The 22425-nt window shown below is 30.7% G+C and overlaps 1 protein-coding gene across 1 annotated transcript in view; it reads left to right on the forward strand.

Moving 5' to 3' along the window:
* Stpg2 (sperm tail PG-rich repeat containing 2) overlaps window positions 1-22425 on the forward strand; it is a 501428-nt gene that overhangs the window by 196613 nt on the left and 282390 nt on the right. The window contains exon 9 of the mRNA XM_078020746.1: window positions 11122-11281. Within this exon, the coding sequence (XP_077876872.1) occupies window positions 11122-11281 (160 nt within the window). The remainder of the gene's footprint in view (window positions 1-11121; window positions 11282-22425) is intronic.

Below are 22425 nucleotides of genomic sequence, written 5' to 3' on the forward strand. Positions count from 1 at the left end.
GCAAGAGGTTCTATTTGGTCTGGGTTTTACAATTGTAAATTTCCCTTTAAATTGAAGAAAGCACTGAGTGACAGTTTTCTGAAATTCTTCCCATAGTAACTGGAGAATCATTGAGGGATTCCAGCTGGTTTTGTGTCCTGTTTTTAGTATAATACCATATTGTCTACTGGCATGCATATGTTTGGGGACTAAAAGACCTAAAAGTGAAATATGCAGTTGTCGAGTATTTTAGATGCCAATCCTAGAATATCTTGATAGAAAGAAAGGTTTAAGGTAAGAGAGTTACAATGGATATAATCTTGGTAATCTGAGATGTTGAAGAAAAGTAAAAGCCAGGTTTTTGTTGTTAATCCTGGGTATATAAGGAATTATTGTAAGCAATTGGGAAAGGATAGATGGTTGGGTAGTTAGGGATAACAGAAGATAATGAGCTTGATTTTGAGATTTTTAGGATAATGAAATTGAAATGTCTAGAAAAAACTGGGAATTTGTGACTTGAATGTGACATGTAAAATGTTATATGGGAGAAATTAGGTGAATTTGGTGGTTTTGTTGCTTAACATGATTTTGTCCATAAGCTCCTTTTGTTATTGTTTACTGAGTCTTGAAGCATCAAGATGTAGATAATTCTAGTTCCTTTTATGAAACAGCATTAATATAAAATGTATTTTCTGTTATGCCAGCAGTGTGCAAAATAAAATCAGTATTTTCTTTATTTTGCTTGTCACTTATAATTAACTATATAATTTTATATCTGAATTAATGTATTTTTTCTTATAAAATATGACTTCTTATTTTCTAAGTCATATATTTTCAGAGGCATGTGTTTATAATGATGAATATTAGGGATGCTGAAAAATGGCAAGGACAACATGTTCCTAATTATACTTTGCAGTATGCAAAACAAAGATAATTTGATTATCATCTAAAATGTCTTTCTTATTTATTAAGACAAAATTAAACAACTTGGATAAGCATATTGGAAAATTGCTTTAATCAAAGTTTTCTGTACTTTCAGAAAAACTTCACCATATACATGGCCTACAATTTTTATTTTACCATATATATTTGATGAAAGATTTTGACTTAAAGCTTTAATTGAAAGTTTAATTGAAGTCTTAAGTTGCTTCACTGATACAAGAAGTTTCATTATAAAAGAAATTCTAAGTGATTTTTGTAATTACTTATTTGCGATATTAAGATGAAATTTTAGACCTGAATACACTTAGCTATGAAATAACAGCTAAAACATGTTACAAGTTACCCCAAAGCACAATTAACATTAGTTTAAATGCAAATCATTTAGTGAGTGATTTTATTATAAAGCATATATGTAATATACATCAGAAAAAATATAAATAGAGGAAGATTTATTTCAGAACTTGAAAGAGGAAGTAGTTCTTAAAGTCCAGAATTTTAATTCTCTTGCATCATATGAATTCTGTAACTTAGTGCTATTAAACCTGTTGTGTACTGTTGCAGGCTGTTTCTCTAGTGAGAGGTTTGTTCCTAGGCACAGGATTGAGAGATTTTACTGTCTTTGTGACCCTACACTCTCTGTCTCTCCCTTTCATGTCTGTTCAAGGTCAGGATATCTCTCTCTCCTCTGCAAATCCTACTTTTCAGATGTTTTTAACTTCACTTGTCTTCCCATCTTATTTATGTTAAAAATATGACAACTATCTTGAGGAAGGAGCTTATATTTATGCCAGTCCTTGTTCTGGTGTTCTTAGGTAGTAGTAATGAGCAGTGAAATGTGAACCACTAACATAGCAGGATCATAAGGTTTCTTTGAATTGTTTTTCATAAATAATTAAGTAATTTGTAGAACCACAGGTGTACTAACCCTGAGATTAAACACAAGGAAACAAAGTGATTCAATTAAGAAATACATCAAGAAGGAAAGATCAATGATGACAACTCCTGGCAGAATTTGGGAGGTAAATTCCTCGTTTCCATTAAGAATTTGGTACGTAAAATCCTCTTGCTTCTACATGTCTTTGATATTTTTAAAAACATGATTTAAAAATTTTACCAATTTTTAAAGATGATGCTTATGTAATAATTTTAAGACAAAAATAGTTTTAAGAGATAAACAGTCTCTGTCAGTATTTTTCTTCGGAGGTCATTATAAAGTAAGGATTTATGGCCATAGGTTTCTCAGTGTATTTCAGAAAGGAAATTTTATTAATAGTGCAGTCCCACTAAAATAAAGTCTTCCTGTTCATTTACTCCAGCACCTGCTTTAACAAGATTGACATACAGATGAAGCCCCAGTGGGATAGACACCATGCCAGTTCTGGAGAGGATCAATTAGGGTCAAAAACTCCCTTCCCTAAGTGAAGCAGGAGATAAACATCTGAAAGACTGTAGAAGGTGGAACCCAGTTCTTCTGGCAAACATTGAACAGCAACAAATTTGGAAGTAGCATTATTTCCTTTGTCATTCTGTTCTGAGAGATGTCCCACTCTCTTGAGAGTGTTTTTTGCCTGAGCCTTACTTTACTTTCACACATAATAAAATTCTCTTGGTTGGATCTTAATATCTGAATTTAAATTTTCTTTTCTTGGAACACAAGAACTGAGATTTGAAGCTTTGGATCCCCATCCCCACTCTCCTATGCTAGTGTGGTTCCTAAACATCACTGGACTATGCAAGAATATATTCCCTCTTTCCATCCCAGACTCATATAATTTTGCTTACTCTAGCATTCATGAAATACTCTGTAATAAGGAATAGATGATGAGTTTTGTATCCCCTTAGTTTTTGATCTCTCATGCTAGATTATGTGACTTTAAAAATCTCTATTAATTATTTTTTTCCCCTTAGAATAATTTCTGACAAGCCCATTCAGAATTTGGTACATATACTTCTCTTGCTTCCACAGATCTCTGATATTCTTAAAAGTATAATTTAAACCAGTTTTGAAAGTTGATGCTCAGGCAATAATGTTAAGACAAAAAATAGTTAAGAAATAAACAGTCACTGTAAATATTTTTCAAAGGATAAATTTATCAGAATAATATAATTTTAAATTTATATATCCAGCTGTCAATTATTTAAAGTGTACATTATATTAATAATAGTAATTATAGTTTAGGAATACAGAGAATACAGACAGTTTTATGTATCTGAGGTCAGAGTATACATGAAATTTTACATGTCAGTGGGGAGGGAACATTGGAATTGAAAAAAAAATCTGAATTTGGATGAAATGAATTTCTGATCTCTGGGGCTACATACAAGTCAGCCAGGCTTGGGTTGTAAGTGTGTTAATGCAGGGGTACTAAGCATGGGGAATTTTTCAGAAATTTGACTTGACAGGATTAAATAAAATAAAGTATATCACATGGTTGTGGCAAAATGCAAACAGGCTCAACTAACTCCTGGGTAGGTCATTGGAACCAGTGAATTTATTTTTGAACTGCCTGGGACACAATCTTTTTTTTTTATCTAATTGATTTTTATTTTTAAAAATACACAACTGAGGAATGCATTACAATTCTTATTACACATATAAACCACAATTTTTCATATCTCTCTATATAAAGTATGTTGACACCCAATTTGTGTCTTCATACATGTACTTTGGATAATGATGTCCATCATATTCCACCATACTTGCTAATACCCTGCCCCCCCTTCCCTCCAACCCCTCTTCCCTATCTAGAATTCATCTATTCCTCCCATGTTCCCCCTCCCACTCCACTATGAGTCAGCCTCCTTATATTCAGAGAAAACATTCAGCATTTGTTTTTTTTTGGGGGGTGGGGGATTGGCTAACTTCACTTAGCATTATCTTCTCCATTTATCTCAAATGACATGATTTTATTATTTTTTATTTCTGAGTAAATTTTCATTGTGTATATATGCCACATTTTTTTATCCATTCATCCACTGAAGGGCATCTAGGTTAGCTCCACAGTTTAGCTATTGTGAATTGTGCTGCTATAAACATTGATATGGCTGTGTGGGACAATCCTTATGTGAGCCATGTCAACTATTTTTAAATTTTTTTTTCTGTTTGCTTTGGGCTTAAGAATGCAAGAGTACTAGAGGTTTTTCCTTTAAAAGTCCAGTTACCATCTCTGTTCAGGCAAGGCAGATAACATTGAGGATAGCATATAGTTCCATCCACATTAATGATAAATTCTAATGACAAAGATGGTATCAATGAAAGCAAACAGTAGGGTGTCTTATGTGTTCAGAACACCATTCTAAGAATTTTACAAAAATTAATTATTTAAAATCTGTGATTCTTATGTCATTTTGGGGTAGGGCCTCACTTTTCCATATGAGGAATTCTGGACACCTTCAATTTACCTTCAATTTGCACTGAGGCATATATTTTATTTTGTCATATATTTTATGACTTTTTTACTTTCATGTTTAATTGCCTCTTTCAGTTTTTCCTCCCATTGTTGTCTCTGGGAAGACAATGGCTGGTAACACTGCCAGTCTCCTCACTAGAATGAGTATTTTATTGTCCTGTTTCTTTGAATAACTGGCTGCCAATTCGAAGGCTAGCACTTAAGCTCATGACCTAGATTCATGTCCTAGCTGGGGAGAAAAATGAGGCCATGAAGATGAGAATCATATTTTTTAAAAAAATAATTTTTTCTTTTTTCTTTTTAGATATACATGACAGTAGAGTGTATTTTGACATATTATACACAAGTGGAATATAACTTATTTTAATTAGGATCCCATTCTTGTGGTTATACATGACATTGGGTTTCACTTCTGTTGTATTCATCTATAAACACAGAAAAGTTACATCCTGAGAATCAGATACTCTAAGCTTTTGTGTCAGGACCCAGATTCTGCTGCTTAATATGTGAAATTTTCTAAACATGGGAACAGGATTCAAATATTGAGCATAAGGGGAAATATAGACATGAGAAATGTCTATCTTATCTGTTCTTCATGTGTGTTTCCTATCTTCTGTGATATATGATTACTAACAGAGATTTATACCTACTATTTTTTCCTGACATGATGTCCATCTCTTTTAGGGTACTATATATATTGCTCAAGTTATTGCTACTAGACAAAGTTTCAGATTATTCTTACTAATCATGAATCTAGGATATTTACTTAAAATATTAAACTTTTGGTCAGATAAAAGGCAAAGTGAAGATAAGTAAGAAGAAGAGTAGCATAAATAAATAGAAAAACAGGAAATAAGTTTTCAGGGAAATATAAATTTATTTTAGAGAGAGGTGATCATGAAAAGGGTAGTGTACACTTAACAGATAGAGCCATGAGTCTATAAGAATTTAAGGTAATTAGATTGATAACTCTTCTAGTTAGAACAAATTATTGTTGAAGAAAACTGATCACTGATGTAGCTTCTTGCTTTTGCTTCAAAACATTAAAAAAAGGTTCTTGTGTAGCAGAGTATCAGTCATATCTTGCCTGAAAGAAGGAATAGATAGTGACACCAGAGTGTTAAGTGAAGCCAAAAAATATGAAACCTTAAAAAATATGAAGGCTTTATAAGAATCTGAAAATATATAGTAAGCACAACCAAAATCCCGCAGAACTTGCCTTAATACTCGGGGTATATTGTGTATTCCTGCTTTCTTTGTACTTTTACACTCTTCTTCCTCTTTTCATATAACACAGAAGCAATACAAAAAGATAAAAAGTCATTTATGGAATATTCTTATGATTGCTTATTCTTAGCAATATTTATTATATATACTGTTGAGTCAGGCAAGAAGAAATAGTGCTGACATTTCTTAATTTCCTTGCTTTTTATGACATCAGATTTTGACACTGGACTCAATAAAGAAATGTAAATTTTCATATATGAATCTAGTCATGGTCAGTATTCTTACCTTATCTAGTGATTTTTCTTATTTTTTAAATAATTTACGTATTTATTCTAATTTGTTGTACAGGACAACATATTCAATTCACAGTACACATATAGAGCAAAATTTTTGATATCTCTGGTTGTATACAAAGTAGAGTCACACAATTCGTGTTTTCATACATGTCTTTAGGGTAATGATGACCATTGCATTCCACCTTACTTTCATCCTCTCATGCCCCCTCCTTTCTCCTCCATCCCCTTTGCCCTATCTAAAGTTCCTGCATTCCTCCTATGCTGCCCTCAAAACCCCCATTATGGATCAGCAGCCACATATCAGAGAAAACATTCAGCCTTTGTTTTTTGGGATTGGCTTACTTAATATAGCATGATGTGCTCCAATTCCATGCATTTACCTGCAGATGACATGATTTGATTCCTTTTAATGCTGAGTAATATTCCATTGTGTATATATACCACAGTTTCTTTATCCATTCATGTATTGATGGCATTTAGGTTTATTCCACAATTTAGCTATTGTGAATTGTGCTGCTATAAACACTGATGTGGCTGTCTCCCTATAGTATGCTGTTTCTAAGTCTTTTGAGTATAGAGACTGAGGGATGGGATAGATGGGTCAAATTGTTCCATCCCCAGTTTTCTAAGGAATCTCTATACTGCTTTCCATATTGCCTGCACCAATTTGCAGTCTCACTAGCAATGAGCTTGCCTTTCCCCCCACATCTTCACCAACACTTATTGTTGTTTGTTTTCTAAATAGCTGCCATTCTGACTGGAATGAGATGAAATCTTAGAGTAGTTTTGATTTGCATTTCTCTAATTTCTAGAGATGTTGAAATTTTTAAAATATATTTGTTAATTGATAGTGTATCTTATTCTGAGAAGTGTCTATTCAGTTCGTTGGTCCATTTATTGATTGGGTTATTTCTTTTGTTTGATACTTACCTTTTTGAATTTTTTATATATCCTAGAGATTAGTGCTCTATCTGATGTGTGAGGGGTAATGATTTGCTCCCAAGATATAGGCTCTCTACTCACATCACAGATTGCTTATTTTTCTTAGAAGAAACTTTTTAGTTTGAGTCAATCCCATTTATTGATTCTTGACTTTAATTCTTATACCAGAAGAGTCTTATGAAGGAAATTGGGGCCTAATCTGACATGATGAAGATTGGAGCCTACATTTTATTTTATTAGGTACAAAACTCTGGTTAAATTACTAGGCCCTTGATCTACTTTGAATTGAGTTTTGTGCATGGTGAGAGATAGGGACTTAATTTCATTTTGTTGCACATGAATTTCTAGTTTTCCCAGCACCATTTGTTGAAGAGGTTATTCTTTCTCCAATATGTTTTTGTTGCCTTTGTTTAATATGAGATAACTGTATATAATTGTTTGTCTGTGTGTCTTCTGTTCTGTACCATTGGTCTATATGTCTATTTTGGTGCCAATACTATTGTTACTATTGCTCTGTAGTATAGTTTAAGGTCTGGTATAGTGAGGCCAGTTGCTTCATTCCTATTGCTAAAGATTTCTTAAGTAATTCTGGTTCTCTTATTTTTTCCAGATGAATTTCATGACAGCTTTTTCTATTTCTATGATGAGTGTCATTGGAATTTTGATTGGAATTACATTATATCTGTATAATGATTTTGGTAGTATGGTCATTTCGAGAATATTATTTCTGTCTTTCCAAGAGCAAGGTAGATCTTTCTACCATCTTCTCGGGTATTCTTTAATTTCTTTTCTTTAATGTTCTGTACTTTTCATTGTAGAGGTCATTCACCTTTTTCATTTTGTTGATTCCGTAGTATGTTATTTATTTATTTATTTATTTATTTATTTATTTAAAGGCAATTGTAAAGGGGGTAGTTTTCCTCATTTCCCTTTTAGTGGATTTGCCACTGATGTATGGAATACTTTTGATTTATGGGTGTTTATTTTATATTCTGCTACTTTCCTAAATTCATTTATTAGTTTTAGAAGTTTTCTGGTGGAATTTTATGGATCATCTAGGTATAGAATCATGTTGTCAGCAAAGATAAATAATTTGAGTTCTTTCGTTTGTCTAATTGCTCTGGCTAGAGTTTCAAGAACTGTGTTAAATAGTAGTGGTGAAAGAGGGCATCCCTGTGTAGACCCAGTTTTTAGATGGGTCTACACAGGGATGCTTTCCATTTTTTTTTTCCATTTAGACTGATGTTCTCCTGGGGCTTAGCATAGATAGCTTTTACAATGTTGAGATATGTTCCTGTTATCCCTAATTTTTCTAGTGTTTTTGAACATAAAGAGGTGCTGTATTTTTAAATGCTTTTTCTAATTTATTGAGATTATTATATGATTCTTATCTTTAAGTCTATTGATGTGATGAATTATATTTATTGATTTATTTATGTTGAACCAACCTTCCATCCTGGGGATGAGCCCCATTTGATCATGGTGTACTATCTTTTCGATGTTTTTGTATTTGATTTGCCAGAATTTTATTGAGAATTTTTGTATCTATGTTTATTAGATATATTGATCTGAAGTTTTCTTTCTTTGATGTGTCTTTGTCTGGTTTTGGAATCAAGGTGATATGGGCCTCATAGAATTAGTTTGGAAGTGCTCGCACCTTTTCTATTTCATGAAATAATTTGTGGAGTGGTATTAGTTCTTCTTTGAAAGTCTTGTAGAACTCAGCTGTGTATCCATCTGGTCCTGGGCTTTTCTTGATTGTTAGGCTTCTGATGGAGTCTTCTGTTTCAGTTCTTGACATTGATCTGTTTAACTTGTGTATATCATCTTGATTCATTTTGAGGCAAATCATATGACTCTAGAAATTTGTTGATGCCTTCAATATTTTCTATTTTATTGGAGTACAAATTTTCAAAGTAATTTCTAATTATCTTCTGTATTTCTGTAGTGACTGTTGTGATATTTCCTTTTGCATCAAGGATGTTAGTAATCTTTTTAAATATTTATTTTTTAGCTTTAGGTGGACACAATATCTTTATTTTATTTTTATATGGTGCTGAGGATCGAACTCAGTGCCTCACACATGCCAGGCGAGCGCACTACTACTTGAGCCATATCCCCAGCCCCAAGGATGTTAGTAATTTAAGTTTTCTCTTTCCTTCTCTTTGTTAGCATGGCTAAGGATTTAGCCAACTTTTGTTTTGTCAATTTTTTTCAATTGTTTCTTTTGTTTCAGTTTCATTGATTTCTGCCCTGGTTTTATTTATTTTGTGTCTTCTACTGCTTTTGATATTGATTTGTTCTTCTTTTTCTAGGCCTTTGAGATATAATGTTAGGTCATTTATTTGTTGACTTTTAAGGAATGAACTCCATGCAATGAAATTTCCTCTTAGTACTGCCTTATAGTTTCTCACAAATTTTGATATGTTGTATCAGTGTTCTCATTTAACTCTAAGAATTTTTTTAAAAATATTTTTTTAGTTGTCAGTGGACCTATGTTTAATTAATTTATTTATATGTAGTGTTGAGAATTGAACCCAGTGCCTCACACATGCTAGGCAAGTGCTCTACCACTGAGCTAAAACACCAGCCTTAAGAATGTTTAATCTCTTTTTTAATGTTTTCTGTAATTCATTGTTCATTGAATAGCATATTATTTAGTCTCTAGGTGTTGGAGTAGCTTCTATTTTTTATTTTATCATTGATTTCTAATTTCATTCCATTATGATCTGATAGAATGAAGGGCAGTATCTCTACTTTTTTATTTGCTACAAGTTGCTTTGTACATGATATATGGTATATTTTAGAGAAGGATTCATGTGCTGCTGAGAAGAAACTGTATTCATTCACTCATTGATGGATGAGATATTCAATATATGTCTGTTAAGTCTAATTACTGATTGTATTATTGAGTTCTATTGTTTCTTTGTTTAGCTTTTGTTTGGAAGATCTATCCAGTGGTTAAAGAGTTGTGGTAAAGTCATCCAGAATTATTGTGTTGTGGTCATTTTGACAGTTGAACTTGAGAAGAATTTTTTTGAGGAATGTAGATGTTCTTATGTAATAATTCTATGCAAATGAAAAATAATGTTGGTTTGTGCTTGTGGTTGATAATATGGATGTAAGAAGACATAGTATGTTTTATAAAGTATGCCTCCCAACATACTTTATAAAGAGAGACTTCAACAGTATGCTTTCTCAGTACCCAAATTTGTTTGACTTGAAACTTTAAAACACTTCTCTATTTGCCTAAACTCTGTTTAACCTTTTTTTTTTTACATTGAAATTAGCTTTTCTAGAGTAACAAGATTAGCTTAACATTTATATTGATAAGGTATCAATCTAAGCGTTTTACATTTTAATTCATTTTATCCTCACAGTAACCTTGTAACACAAATATTATTTTTCCTTCTAAATGAGGAAACTGAGGATTACAAACGTTAAGTGGTTTGCCTCAGGTCTTGAGCATAGTTAGTAATTAGTGAATATTTGGTAACCTGGAAATATAATGGTAGGGTCCTTAGACTCAGCCACAACATTTTCCTGTCTGCCAAGGAAATCATGAAAACTTAAAAAATGTTGACTTTTATACATAATATAGGTGAACAGATTTTAAAATAATATTCTATTTTAAAATAATTTGAGGAAAATAGTTTTAAAAAGTTTTCATTTAAATAATTAGCTAATGGTTTAAGGTATTAAATGTGCAACAAATATATAACATATGTATATATTTGCTAATTTATTTTAATATTATTATAATTAATATCTATGTTGGTTTACATTGATTAAAATATTAATGTAACTGCAGATCATATAAGTAATAAAATGGAAAGCCTTTTAATTTGAAATCCATTAAAAATAAAGTAAGTTTTCTCATTGTTTAGAATATGTTCACATAGAACAGTAAAGCAGAAATAGTTTTGCTGGTTTTGAAAACATATAATCAATGTCTTATTTTTGTCTGAAATTTTATTTATTTTTTATTAAATTTGAATGACAGTTTGATCAATATCACTTTGGTTATTTTTATATAAGAATTTGTCCCTAAATTTCACAATCATTTTTATTTTACCATAATTACTGACAAGTGAGTTTACACATTTTATTATGAGAATATAGATTTGGGAATCCTCTTTAGCATTTTTATTTTAATGATTAATTACAGAAATTAATACCATTGCTTGAATATCTATTTGGATATATTTATATAAAGTATATTTCAAATAAATGATATACCTTATTAATAGATTATATGAAGTAAATATAAAGTATGGCTATTTATATTTCATGTCAAGTACATAAAGTATTAATATTTTTTCTAGGTTATTCCAGCACCAGGCAGCTATGATGTTCAAAAATCATATGAGATGTCTCAACTTAAGCATAAATACATGCCACCTCGTAATTTGGTGGCTAAAAGAAAACATGCCTCATTTCTTAGTGCAACTCCTCGGTGCCTGGATAAAACAATTGATGGCCCAGGTAAGTCTAGATTATTCTTTTAAGGTTTTGAGGGTAATTCTAAGGCTTCCATTAGAATAGATTATTGTAAACCCACATTTATATTTATCATGCCTCTTTTAAGCTTGTAAGGAAATTAAATACCAAAAGTCAAAATACTTAATGAAAGATTTAAGCCTTTTTTTCTCAAATATAAGAAGACTAATCTGGGGCTTTGTATTTATTAATTTTATCAAGAATAATTTTACTCACTAAAGCTGGTAAAATCATGTAGCATTTTATTACATGAAAAGTGTGAAACTTTTATGAGAAAGGTGTTAAAAGAGAAAGACATATTACCCAGGTTTGGAAAATCAGTACTATATGAGAAACACATTATGCCAGTTAACAGAATTAAGTTGATTTTTGTCAAATATCACTAAAGAAGATAATATAAAGATAAATATTTGAGAGTTTAAAATTCCAAAAATAATTTTGATTTTTAAAATTGGAATTGATTCAGCTATTAGTAATAGCATTCTTATTCTGAAAGTTAATGTAATAACTTTCTCTGTTAATAGAGATAAATCACTATGATATTTTATATAAGAAAACTAGATAGAATATAGGTACAATAAGTTTCAATAATAATTTACTAAGGTATTATCACTAAACAAGCAAATTATTGTAATGAATTATTATGAGAATATGAAGAAATAAAGTAAAACAGGATGAATAAAACATTTTCCCCCCAGAAGTTTAAATGAAAATCTAAAGCAGGAATATAACTTGCTAGGTAAATAAGAATCTTTGGAGAGCCTGAGATCCATGCAGACTTCCTTTGCATTTTATTGTCTTAAGAATCAGTCATATTGCCAGCTTGAAGATCCATTTTAAGTTGAAATTAAACTATATTCGTTTTCTCTTTCTTCTCTTGAGTTATTTATTGCACCACTATTGATTTATCAAGTTTTGGCTTTGATAGAGAGAAGAATTCAAAGTCTTTTAGTGTGTTACTGACTACACTTAATATGTGGTCACCAAGAAATGATGCAGAGAAATGAGTTCTTTGAAGTTCTAGTACTGTCACCATCATCAAGCACAATCAAATAACAAATACATATCCATATCAAGGGCTCTTGAAGAAGTCTTTTAATCTTCATAGTTCTTGAAGTTTTTTCTCTATGCTTTTATTCTTTTTCACATAAAAAATTTGTGTAGGTACAATACATAATAAAAGTTTAAGTGCCAGAGTTGGTGCTACTTTTCATTGCTTCAGTATTTAGCTTATGGTAAGTAAATTTGCTAATGCTTTCAACAGTTTGTGTTTTCCAAAGTTGAGATAATATTTTGTGTCTACTTACTTATCATAAGAATACAAAAAATTAATAACTGTATGTCAAAATTACTTTCAGAACCTCTGAAACTCTTTAGTAATATAAAATCTTTTTTTTTCATGTTAAGCCAATACTAGCTTTAAAAGACTTTGATATATTGGGGAATGTTTTTATTGAAGACAGTAATTGTTGGAAGTCAAAGACCTAATGACTGTCAAAGTCATTATGCAACTGCAGAGTATCCAGCCTTCTAAATGAAGAGATAATAATATTGATTATTAACAGTAATTCATCAAATTTGCCAGCATATGAACAAATCTCAAAATTGAAATATAGGAAACATGGGAACACAATGTAATAAGATACCTTCAATAGTTCATAAATTTTGAATAACTGAACCCATAGATATCAATGTGGCAGAAATGTAAATAAAACATTCACAAGTTGATTGTTGATTAATGAATTAAAAGAAGATCTAAGGAGTGAACTGAGGAAGGAAATACAGGAAATGCAGGAACATTTTGATGCAGAAATAATGATTCTGAAAGAACCAAACAGAAATTTTGGAAAAACTCAGTCGAATAAAAAGCTCAATAAAAAGTTTCATTAATGAGATAAATATATGGAAGGAGAGCAGAGTTCAAAGTCAAGGTGGAAAAATTAGGATATTCTGACAGTAATAAAGGGAAAAACGTTATGAAGAGAATATACAAGTGCTTTGGGAGGAAATTAAAAGACCAAAGGTAAGACTCATAATTCTTGAAGAAGGAGGGGAAATACAGACTAACAGCATAGAAGACATTAAATGAAAGAGTAGCAGAAAATTTCTTTAATTTTGGGAATGAGGTGGACATATAGGTATTGGTTGCACTTAGTACTCCAAATAGATTTGACCAACAAAGAAATTCTTCATGTTATAATTCAAATGCGAATATTTGAAATATAGAAATAATATTAAAATCTGCAAAAGAGAAGCTTCAAGTCAATTATAAAGGCAAACCTATCAGAATAAAAGCAGAATTCTCAGCAGAAACTCTAAAGGACAGGATGGCATGGAATAATGTATTTTAAGTTCAAAATACAGTAACTGCCAACCTAGATTACCACATGCAGAACTATTATAATTAAAGATCAAAGGAGAAATTAAACTTCCCAAGAAAAGCATACACCAAAGAAATAAATGGGCATTAAGACAAGATTGTATAAAATACAAGATTGTATAAAATCCGAAACACAGGAGGAAAGTAAAAGAATATGAGAAAGAATAAAACATAAAATATTAGAAGAATACATTAGCAAATGTGAATTAGAGTGACTAAAACTTTAGAAGTAAACCAAAATGGCATACTTCTCTATAATAACATTGAGTATAAATGGTCTTAATTCTCTAATTAAAAGATACAGTGGCTGATTGAAGTGAAAAAGAAGAGCCAACTCTATGTTGTTTCCAAGAAACATACCCCATAGGCAGAGTTGTTCACAGATTGAAAAAGTGAAAGGGTGGAAAATGATTTTTCTTGCAAATAGAATATGAAAGTGAGCAAGGATAGAGTTTCTCATAACAGATAAAGTAGACTTCAAGCCAAAATTAGAACTGACAAAGGAAATTACATATTAGTAAGTGGAATAATCAAAAAGAAGATATAATAATTGTAAATATGCCTCAAATATGTGAACCATTTTCATAAAACAAACTTTATTTAACATAGTGGACTGATAGGATCCAATGTAATAATAGTAGAGGACTTCAAATATTACTCTCACTAGCAGACAGGTCATCAAGACAGAAAATCAAAAACACACAAGATATAAACAGTATAGTAGACACCTACAGATTATTATTGTCCAATAACAGCTTAATATACTTTACTTTTCAGTCAAACTTAATCATATATTAGGTCACAAAGCCAGTCTTAGCTAATGCAAAATAATTGATAAGATCTCATGCATCTTTTCACATCATAATGGAATGAAACTATCTCTGAAGAACAAGAAAAACTATGGAAACTCTACAAACACATGGGGAATAAATAATATAATTTTGAATGATGATCATTTCATTGAAGAAATTAGGAAGGAAATAAAAATTTCTTAGAAGAATTGAAAATGAAATAGCACAACAAAACCTGGGATGCTGTAAAAGAGCTATGAGTGATACATAAAACAAACAAAACAGAGGTCTCAAAAACAAACCAATTTTAAAACTAGTAGTATCAAAGAAATTATAAAGATCAGAGGCAAAATTAATGAAATAGAAACTAAAGAAGTCATAAAATTTATCAGTGAAACAGTTTTTCTTTGAAAAAAGAAATGAGACTGATTAATTCTAGAATAAACTAATCAAAGCAGAAAGAATACTCAGATTAATAAAAGTAAAAACAAAAAAATGGGAATATTACAAGAGACACAACTCCAATTCATAGAATCATTAGGAGCAATTTCACAAACTTAAATTCCAATATATTGGGAAATTGAAAAATCAATGTAAAGTCTCACCAACAAGTCAAATTAAGAAGTAAAAATTTTAAGAGAAATTCTCAATAGAATGGATGAATTTTTAGACACATGTGCCCTACCAACTTTGAACCAAGAAAGCCTAAACAGATCAATAGCAACCAATGAGGTTGAAGTAGTAATTGAAAATCTCCCAACAACAACAATAACAACAACAAAAATCTCCCAGAATCAGGTGAATTCACAGCTGAATTTTTATTAATCTTTAAAGAAGAACTAATCCCTATGCTCCTCAAATTATTCCATCAAATAGGAATGGAGGGAACAATAGTGAACTTATTCTACAAAGTATTATCATGATACCAAAACTGGATTAGGAACTTCAAGGAAAGAAATCTAAAGATCAATAGATTTGTTGAATAGATGCAAAAATCCTTAATAAAATAAGAGCAAATATATTCAACAACACATTTAAAATATCATACACTAAATTCAATTTTGTTTCATTCTAAGGATTCAAAGATGATTCCATATATGCAAATTAGCTAATGTATATAAGTAGTACCAAGGACAAATATCAAATGATCATCTCAATATACATGGAGAAAACATTTGAACAAATTCAACACAGCTTCATGATAGTAACTCTGAAGACAGTAAATATAGAAGGAACTTATCTCAACATCATAAAGATTATATGACAAAGTCTAAGTCAACCTCATACTTAATGGAGAAAGAAGAGAAGGGTGTCCGCTCTCACCACTCCTATTCAGTATACTACTGAAAACGTAGCCAGAGCAATTAGGCAAGGGAAGGAAATAAAAGGAGGATAAAGAAAAAGCCAAATTTTTACTATTTTCAGGTAATATAATGTTATACTTAGAAACCAGTAAAAATTCCAGAAGATGGGTTCTGGAACTGATAAATTCAGCAGAGTTGCAGTATAGAAAATCAACATATAAAAATCAGTAATTTTCTATACACAAATGATGGGTCTGCCAAGAAAGAAATAAGGACAACAATTTCATTCACGATAGCATGTGCCACCATGCCATATTAAAATTTATCATTCTGCAAAATTAGTATGAATACATAAATAAACAAATAAAATTTATAGAGTGTGATGTGCCTATTTGTTACTTGGGTTATGGCATTACTAAGAAATGAGTATTTTGCCTTAGAAATGAAAGAAAATTCATGTTATTATTTTTCTATATATAAGTAAATGAATGGGCCAATTAAAATTGATTACTAGATATCTTAAATTTATAGATAAAATCGTTAAGAACAGAAGTTGGTATATGAATAACCTTCTCAAGGAATTTACAAACTTATAGGAAATTTATTTAGTCAATCAACATTTTTAGTCATGTATTTATTTTAAATTACTTTAGAACTTTTATTAACAAATTTGGAAGTGGTTTTGTTTTATTTCTAAATGAAGACTTTTCTTTGCAAATATTGAAGAAAGATAAAACTAATTTTCATTAGTCTAAATTAAAGAGGGAAATAGCATATTTTCCATCAGTATGCTATATAATATTCAATGTTGTGTAACCAATAAAAACACATTAGAATCATTTAATGAAAAAATTATTAAATGAGGTGTATCTCATTATAAAGCAATTTCCCTTTATTACATCAAGTTTTAATTCTTGGTTATGTAAATGATTTTGTGATTAATCGAACTCAGGTAAAGTGCTTAAATATTACTTTATCTCTTATATTAACCTATTAAGGGCATTTAAAGAGAGAAAGTTTAAAAAGAAAATAGGTGAAATAATTATTGAGATTATGGAAAACTGGGAACTATTGTAAACTGAGCTTGAACTGTAAATTTCTTTTTTTAAAGAGAGAGAGGAGAGGGGGGGAGGGAGGGAGACAGAGAATTTTTTAACATTTATTTTTCAGTTTTTGGTGGACACAACTTCTTTATTTTATTTAATGTGGTGCTGAGGATCGAACCCAGTGCCCCGCGCATTCCAGGCGAGTGCATTACTGTTTGAGCCACATCCCCAATCCTGGAATTGTAAATTTCTATCAATGTTTTTCAGGCCTTGTTTGCAGAATATTTCAAATATCATGCCACTTCACCCCAAAATTCTATTTATAGGATTACTCTAAGGAATTAATTAATGATCTGCTCAAAATTTAAGCATCAATGATATTCATAATAAAAGAGTAAGAATGAAAGTTTAAAATATCCTCAGTGATAATAAAAAAATGGGTTTAGTTAATTTTTACACATCAGCTTCAATAGAGTCCTAGGAAAATTTTAGCCATGGTATATATTTTATAAACCTGGACAATCTTGGTGAAAAGACAGGATTTATTCATTCAATCATTTCACAGATATATACTAAGATTCTCTTATGTATCAAGTTCTTATCTAGGGATTTGTTTTACAGCAGTGAACAAAATTTATTCCTGTTCTTCAGAGCTTAATTTCAGGTGTAAGAGACACTTAATAAATGGAAGAAGAACTAGATGGGAATATTGCGAGATGAAAAACAGAGAGAAAAAAGGAACTAAGGCAGGAAATCAGGTGTTTATAAATGCTGTAGGAAAAAATTAGAGAAGGAAGGGTGGATGTTTAGAATAAGTTGTGCATCAATTTCAAATGATATTATTAATGAAGGACTACTAAATATATTTGAGTAACAAACTTTGGCTTTTTAAAGAGTTCATTTTTGTTTTACTTTTCAACTTTAAATTGTTTTATCCATGTGAACATATGCTGGTTCTTAGTAAATAAAAATGCATATTAAAATAAACACTTTTATTTTTAAATAGAATTTAAAAACTATAAATTATTTTAATTTCAAAGTAAAATATTAAAATTTAAAAGTTCTAATTATTTAAAAATTTTTAAATGAAGTAAAACAATGAAAGTTTACAGCACAATTTTTGTTAGAAACCAAATGCTTAAATGATAGATTCAGCAATGTAACATATTAATATAAGATTGATAGACTGAATTTCCCAGGTACTGAGACTTACTTCACTCAGCAAGTATAGCTCATGTCTTATGAAATTAACATTGTGATTTCTGCATCACATTCCCACAGGAAATTATTTTAGGAAACAAATAAAATTTATCTTAGAAGTTAATTGAACATATCCCATGAAGGTAGTTTTGTTCACTTTTTTAATAAACATAAGTAATACCTTTGATATAAAAATCACTGTAGTGTGAAAACTAATTATTTCTTCTATTTTCTCAGTGACTTGTAATATTCTAGCTTCAGAAGTACTATAAAGCTTATCAAAATGCAGTTCATCTCTCTTGTTGAGTGCTGTTAACTGATTGCAATAAATGTGTATTTTTTCTTTAGCTACCAGAAATGTTTCTGAACTATTAAAATTCAAGATAACTTTGAAAGGCAAAATTGATCAGATCAGTTGGGGATTTGTTGATTCTATATCTTTATTCAACATAATAGAAATTTTATCATTGAAAATGAGTTAATTTCATTAGTTTTTGGTTTCAAGTTGTTTGTTTCTTTGGATACCTCTGAATATTTTTCAGTAAAAGCTAATTTTTTATATCTATTCTAAGAATGATCATATTTGTTAATTAATGTGTATCATAAATAAAATTTATTCTTTATAGTAATACAGATTGCTTGCTTTCTGTATTATAATAAAATCATTCACTTTTTGAATACTAAAGAATCTTGGAAGATTTTGAGAAAAACTTCATTGAGAAGGAGAGATTGAATATTCATGGGGTGGAGGAGAGAACTGAGGTAGCAATATTTTAGAACATAAAGGGTAATAGAATCTGTCCTAAAGTAGAATGGTTAGTTGTAAAGCAGAAAGCTGACTTTATTTATTGAAAACAGACTTTATTTATATAATAGATTATATATATAAACATAGATTATATATAAACATAGATTATATATAAACATAGATTATATATATAAACATAGATTATATATATATAAACATAGATTATATATAGACATAGATTAAATATATATAAACATAGATTATATATATAATCTATCTATGTATCTATATTTATCTCTATCTATCTATCTATCTATCTATGTATAGAGGAGGGAACACCTTAAATATTTTGTGTGTATGAGCCTTTGAATAATTGAGAGATGTAAAAGTTGATGCCACAAAGCTTTTATAGTTTCTAAAATGATTATTTTAGCTTGACCAAAAGGAAAAGACATCTAAAGTGAAAAGAGGCCTTTAGACTCTCCAATTTATACACACTGGAAGTTGAGTAAAAAAAAGTTTTTAACTGCTAACCTGAGTTTCTTTTTATGGAAAAGAAAGAGTGACTTTGGAGGTCAGAACAACAGGGTGGACTCATAAAACATCTTGAAAAAGTACCAGGAAGTACAACTGAACCTTACCTATAAATTGGCAACATGTGCCTAGCTGGATTTGAGTTGCTATGACCCTGTGAATGCTATATCTTTCTTGCTTTTCTCCTTTTGGACATTGGTTATGTTAGTCATCTTTGCCTAACCATGACAAAAACACTTAGAGTCAACAACTTAGATGAGGGAAAGTTTATTTTAGCTCATGGTTTCAAAAATATATTCCATGGTCAACTGACTCCATTCCTCTGGGACCAAGGTGAGACAGAACACCATGGCAGAAGGGTGGTGGAGGAAAACTACTCAACTCATGGCAGCCTGGAAGTATAGAGAGAGAAGGGAAGAGACTGCGTGGGAAGATAAATTCTTCCAGAGCATGACCCCAGTGACCCAGATCCTCCAGCCTGCTTTTGGTAACTACCCAGTTAGTTCATTGAAGCTAGGATCTGCAGATTAGTTACATTCATAATCCAATAATTTCATTTTTGAATATTCCTGCCTTACTACAGGTGATTTGTGGTGAGGGAGACACCTCATATCCAAACCATAATAGAGATATTCATAGCATTTATATTATGTGTCTATCATTAGGTTTTTAAAAATATTTATGGGGTAGATAATATGTATATCTTTAGTTTAAGGTTTTAGATGGAGAGGAATGTTAGTAAAGAGCTGTGATAGAAGAACCACACAGGGGAGTCTCATTCACATATGAACCTGATTTATATGACAAAATCCTGGACTTTTAGTTAATGACGTAATTGGGTAAAATTTGGGGATCCTTATAGTGGAGGTGTTGTATTTTTGCAATAGGAATAAATGTGAAATATTGTAGCCAGAGAATGGACTGTAGGATATTGTATTTTTTAAAATAATGTATGTTCTTCACACAATGCAATGTTGACACTATTATCATCAAGTAGCAAAATATGTTTATAGTTCCCTGTTTGGACCTATAGTATCTATCAACTCTCTCTATCAACAGAAAACATGGCAAAAGAGTTGCTATATGACTTTAAAGACTAGATCATAAAAAATGTCTACTCTTTAATTGGACCACCATGTTGTGCAAAAGACAAGCAGTCTTGGCAAGGACTATGTGAGGAAGAATTGAGGTCCTAGGCCTCAGTCTGGGCTGAAATTCCAGCCAACAGCTGGTATGGACTTGCCAGCCATGTGAGTGAGCTACTTGGAAAAGTAACTTCCAGCATCCAGTTAAGGTGCCTCAACTTATGCCATGTAGAGCAGAGCTGTGCCTTCCTCCCAGTGATTCATGATTAAAAATGCAGATTTATGAACACAATAAATGATTATTGTTGAAAGCCATTAGTTATTTTTGGGGGAACTTAGTTCTTTATATAGCAATAAATGAATAGAACAAATTCTGAGCAGAGAAAGGAGAAAAGTAAAGGTTAATGGGCTCATATTAAAAATACGAAATAACTGTGTGGGTAAAACAAAGCCAAAATATATATCTTTAGAAGTAATGTGGTCAAGGAACCTGAAGTTAATATACTATGTAATGAATAAATTGAAGATATAGTTATGCTTATAATTTCAAGGGAATCATTGTTAAGGTCAAACACAGGCTTAGAAGGGCTATTAACAATAATAGTGAACTATCCAAGAATAATGTTTGATAGAGGGGTGTAATAAAATTATTAATATATTCTTTTTCTTTGTGAACAGATAATATGAGCCAGGCATTATGCTATGAATATATTTAAAACAACTCAATCCTTTCCTTGAGTATCTTATATATGGGCAAGAGATAATTATGAATATGTAAAAATAATTTTAAAATATAATTAGTAGCTTTTCCTTTATCACGTTAATTTAAAAATCATGCATATTGTCTTGGGGCAGGAATTCTTTAAAATATGCACCTATTCATTATTGAACATTATTTTTTGAAATATTTTTATACTTTTATTTTATTTATTTATTTTTATGTGGTGTTAAGGATTGAACCCAGTACCTTACACATGCTAGGTGAGTGGTCTACCACTATGTCACAATCCCAGCCCCTCATTGTTCAACTTTTAATTTTGTTTTTCTTCATTTGTTTTAGTGAACTACATTTTTGGTGAAAAATACAAACAAAAATTATATATGCATTTAGTGGCAAATGGAGCAGTTGTTAACATAAACTTCTTCAACACAGAAAATAAGGTCACAAAACTTTATGTAACTTATAGTATATTAACAATCCAGGAAGATAGATAGTGACAAATCCTCATAGAATTCTAATGTAATTATAACAAATATGAATTTCCATTATTTTATTTGTATATAATTATTTAGTAGTAAAAAACTGTATTATTTAAAATTTAGATTTTATTTATATCATAAAGATAATGTATTTTGCTTATTATATTTATGGCATCTCAAAAAGAAAATAACTGTCTTATGAAAATATATGTATATAAAATAATCCTTGGTAGAGCTAATTAATAAGTAGACTTTTAGCTCTTAGTTTTGGTACTGATTTTCAAATCTAAATGAAGCTGATTGAGTTATATGGAAAATGAGGGAAATTTTTAGGGAAATACAAGAAATTTTAAATAGGCTTGTCTTTCTATGGAAGAAATTACCTCAATGGTTTGGAGGTTTCTGATCAGTGTAGCAAGTTGTGTCACTCCCATTTCCACCCCTTGATTCTTGAACCTGTGAAAACTGCTATGGTTGAAACAGTAACCTGTATTTGACACTGGTTAAGCATATATACAGTCTTATAGAGAACCTTTTTCCAAACCTACAAGGTAATTTCACATAGCTGGTTTTGTAATTGGGCTTTGAAAGGACATTTCACTATTCTGTCAAACAAACTGCTTCAGGAAGTTGGGAAACATGAGAAGGAAGGATAGATAATTCCATGTGAGGGCCCATTGCCCTCCTTATTCACTGTGAATGGAATTTCTTTATCAGAAACAATGCTGTATGGAATAACTTCATCACAGATATTATATTTTACAAGTCCATGGATGGTAGTTTTGACAGTAGCATTACATACCTGGAAGATAAATCCCTATCCCAGGTAAGCATCTATTCC

This window comes from Ictidomys tridecemlineatus, chromosome 9 (assembly GCF_052094955.1).
Source record: "Ictidomys tridecemlineatus isolate mIctTri1 chromosome 9, mIctTri1.hap1, whole genome shotgun sequence".
NCBI lineage: Eukaryota > Metazoa > Chordata > Mammalia > Rodentia > Sciuridae > Ictidomys > Ictidomys tridecemlineatus.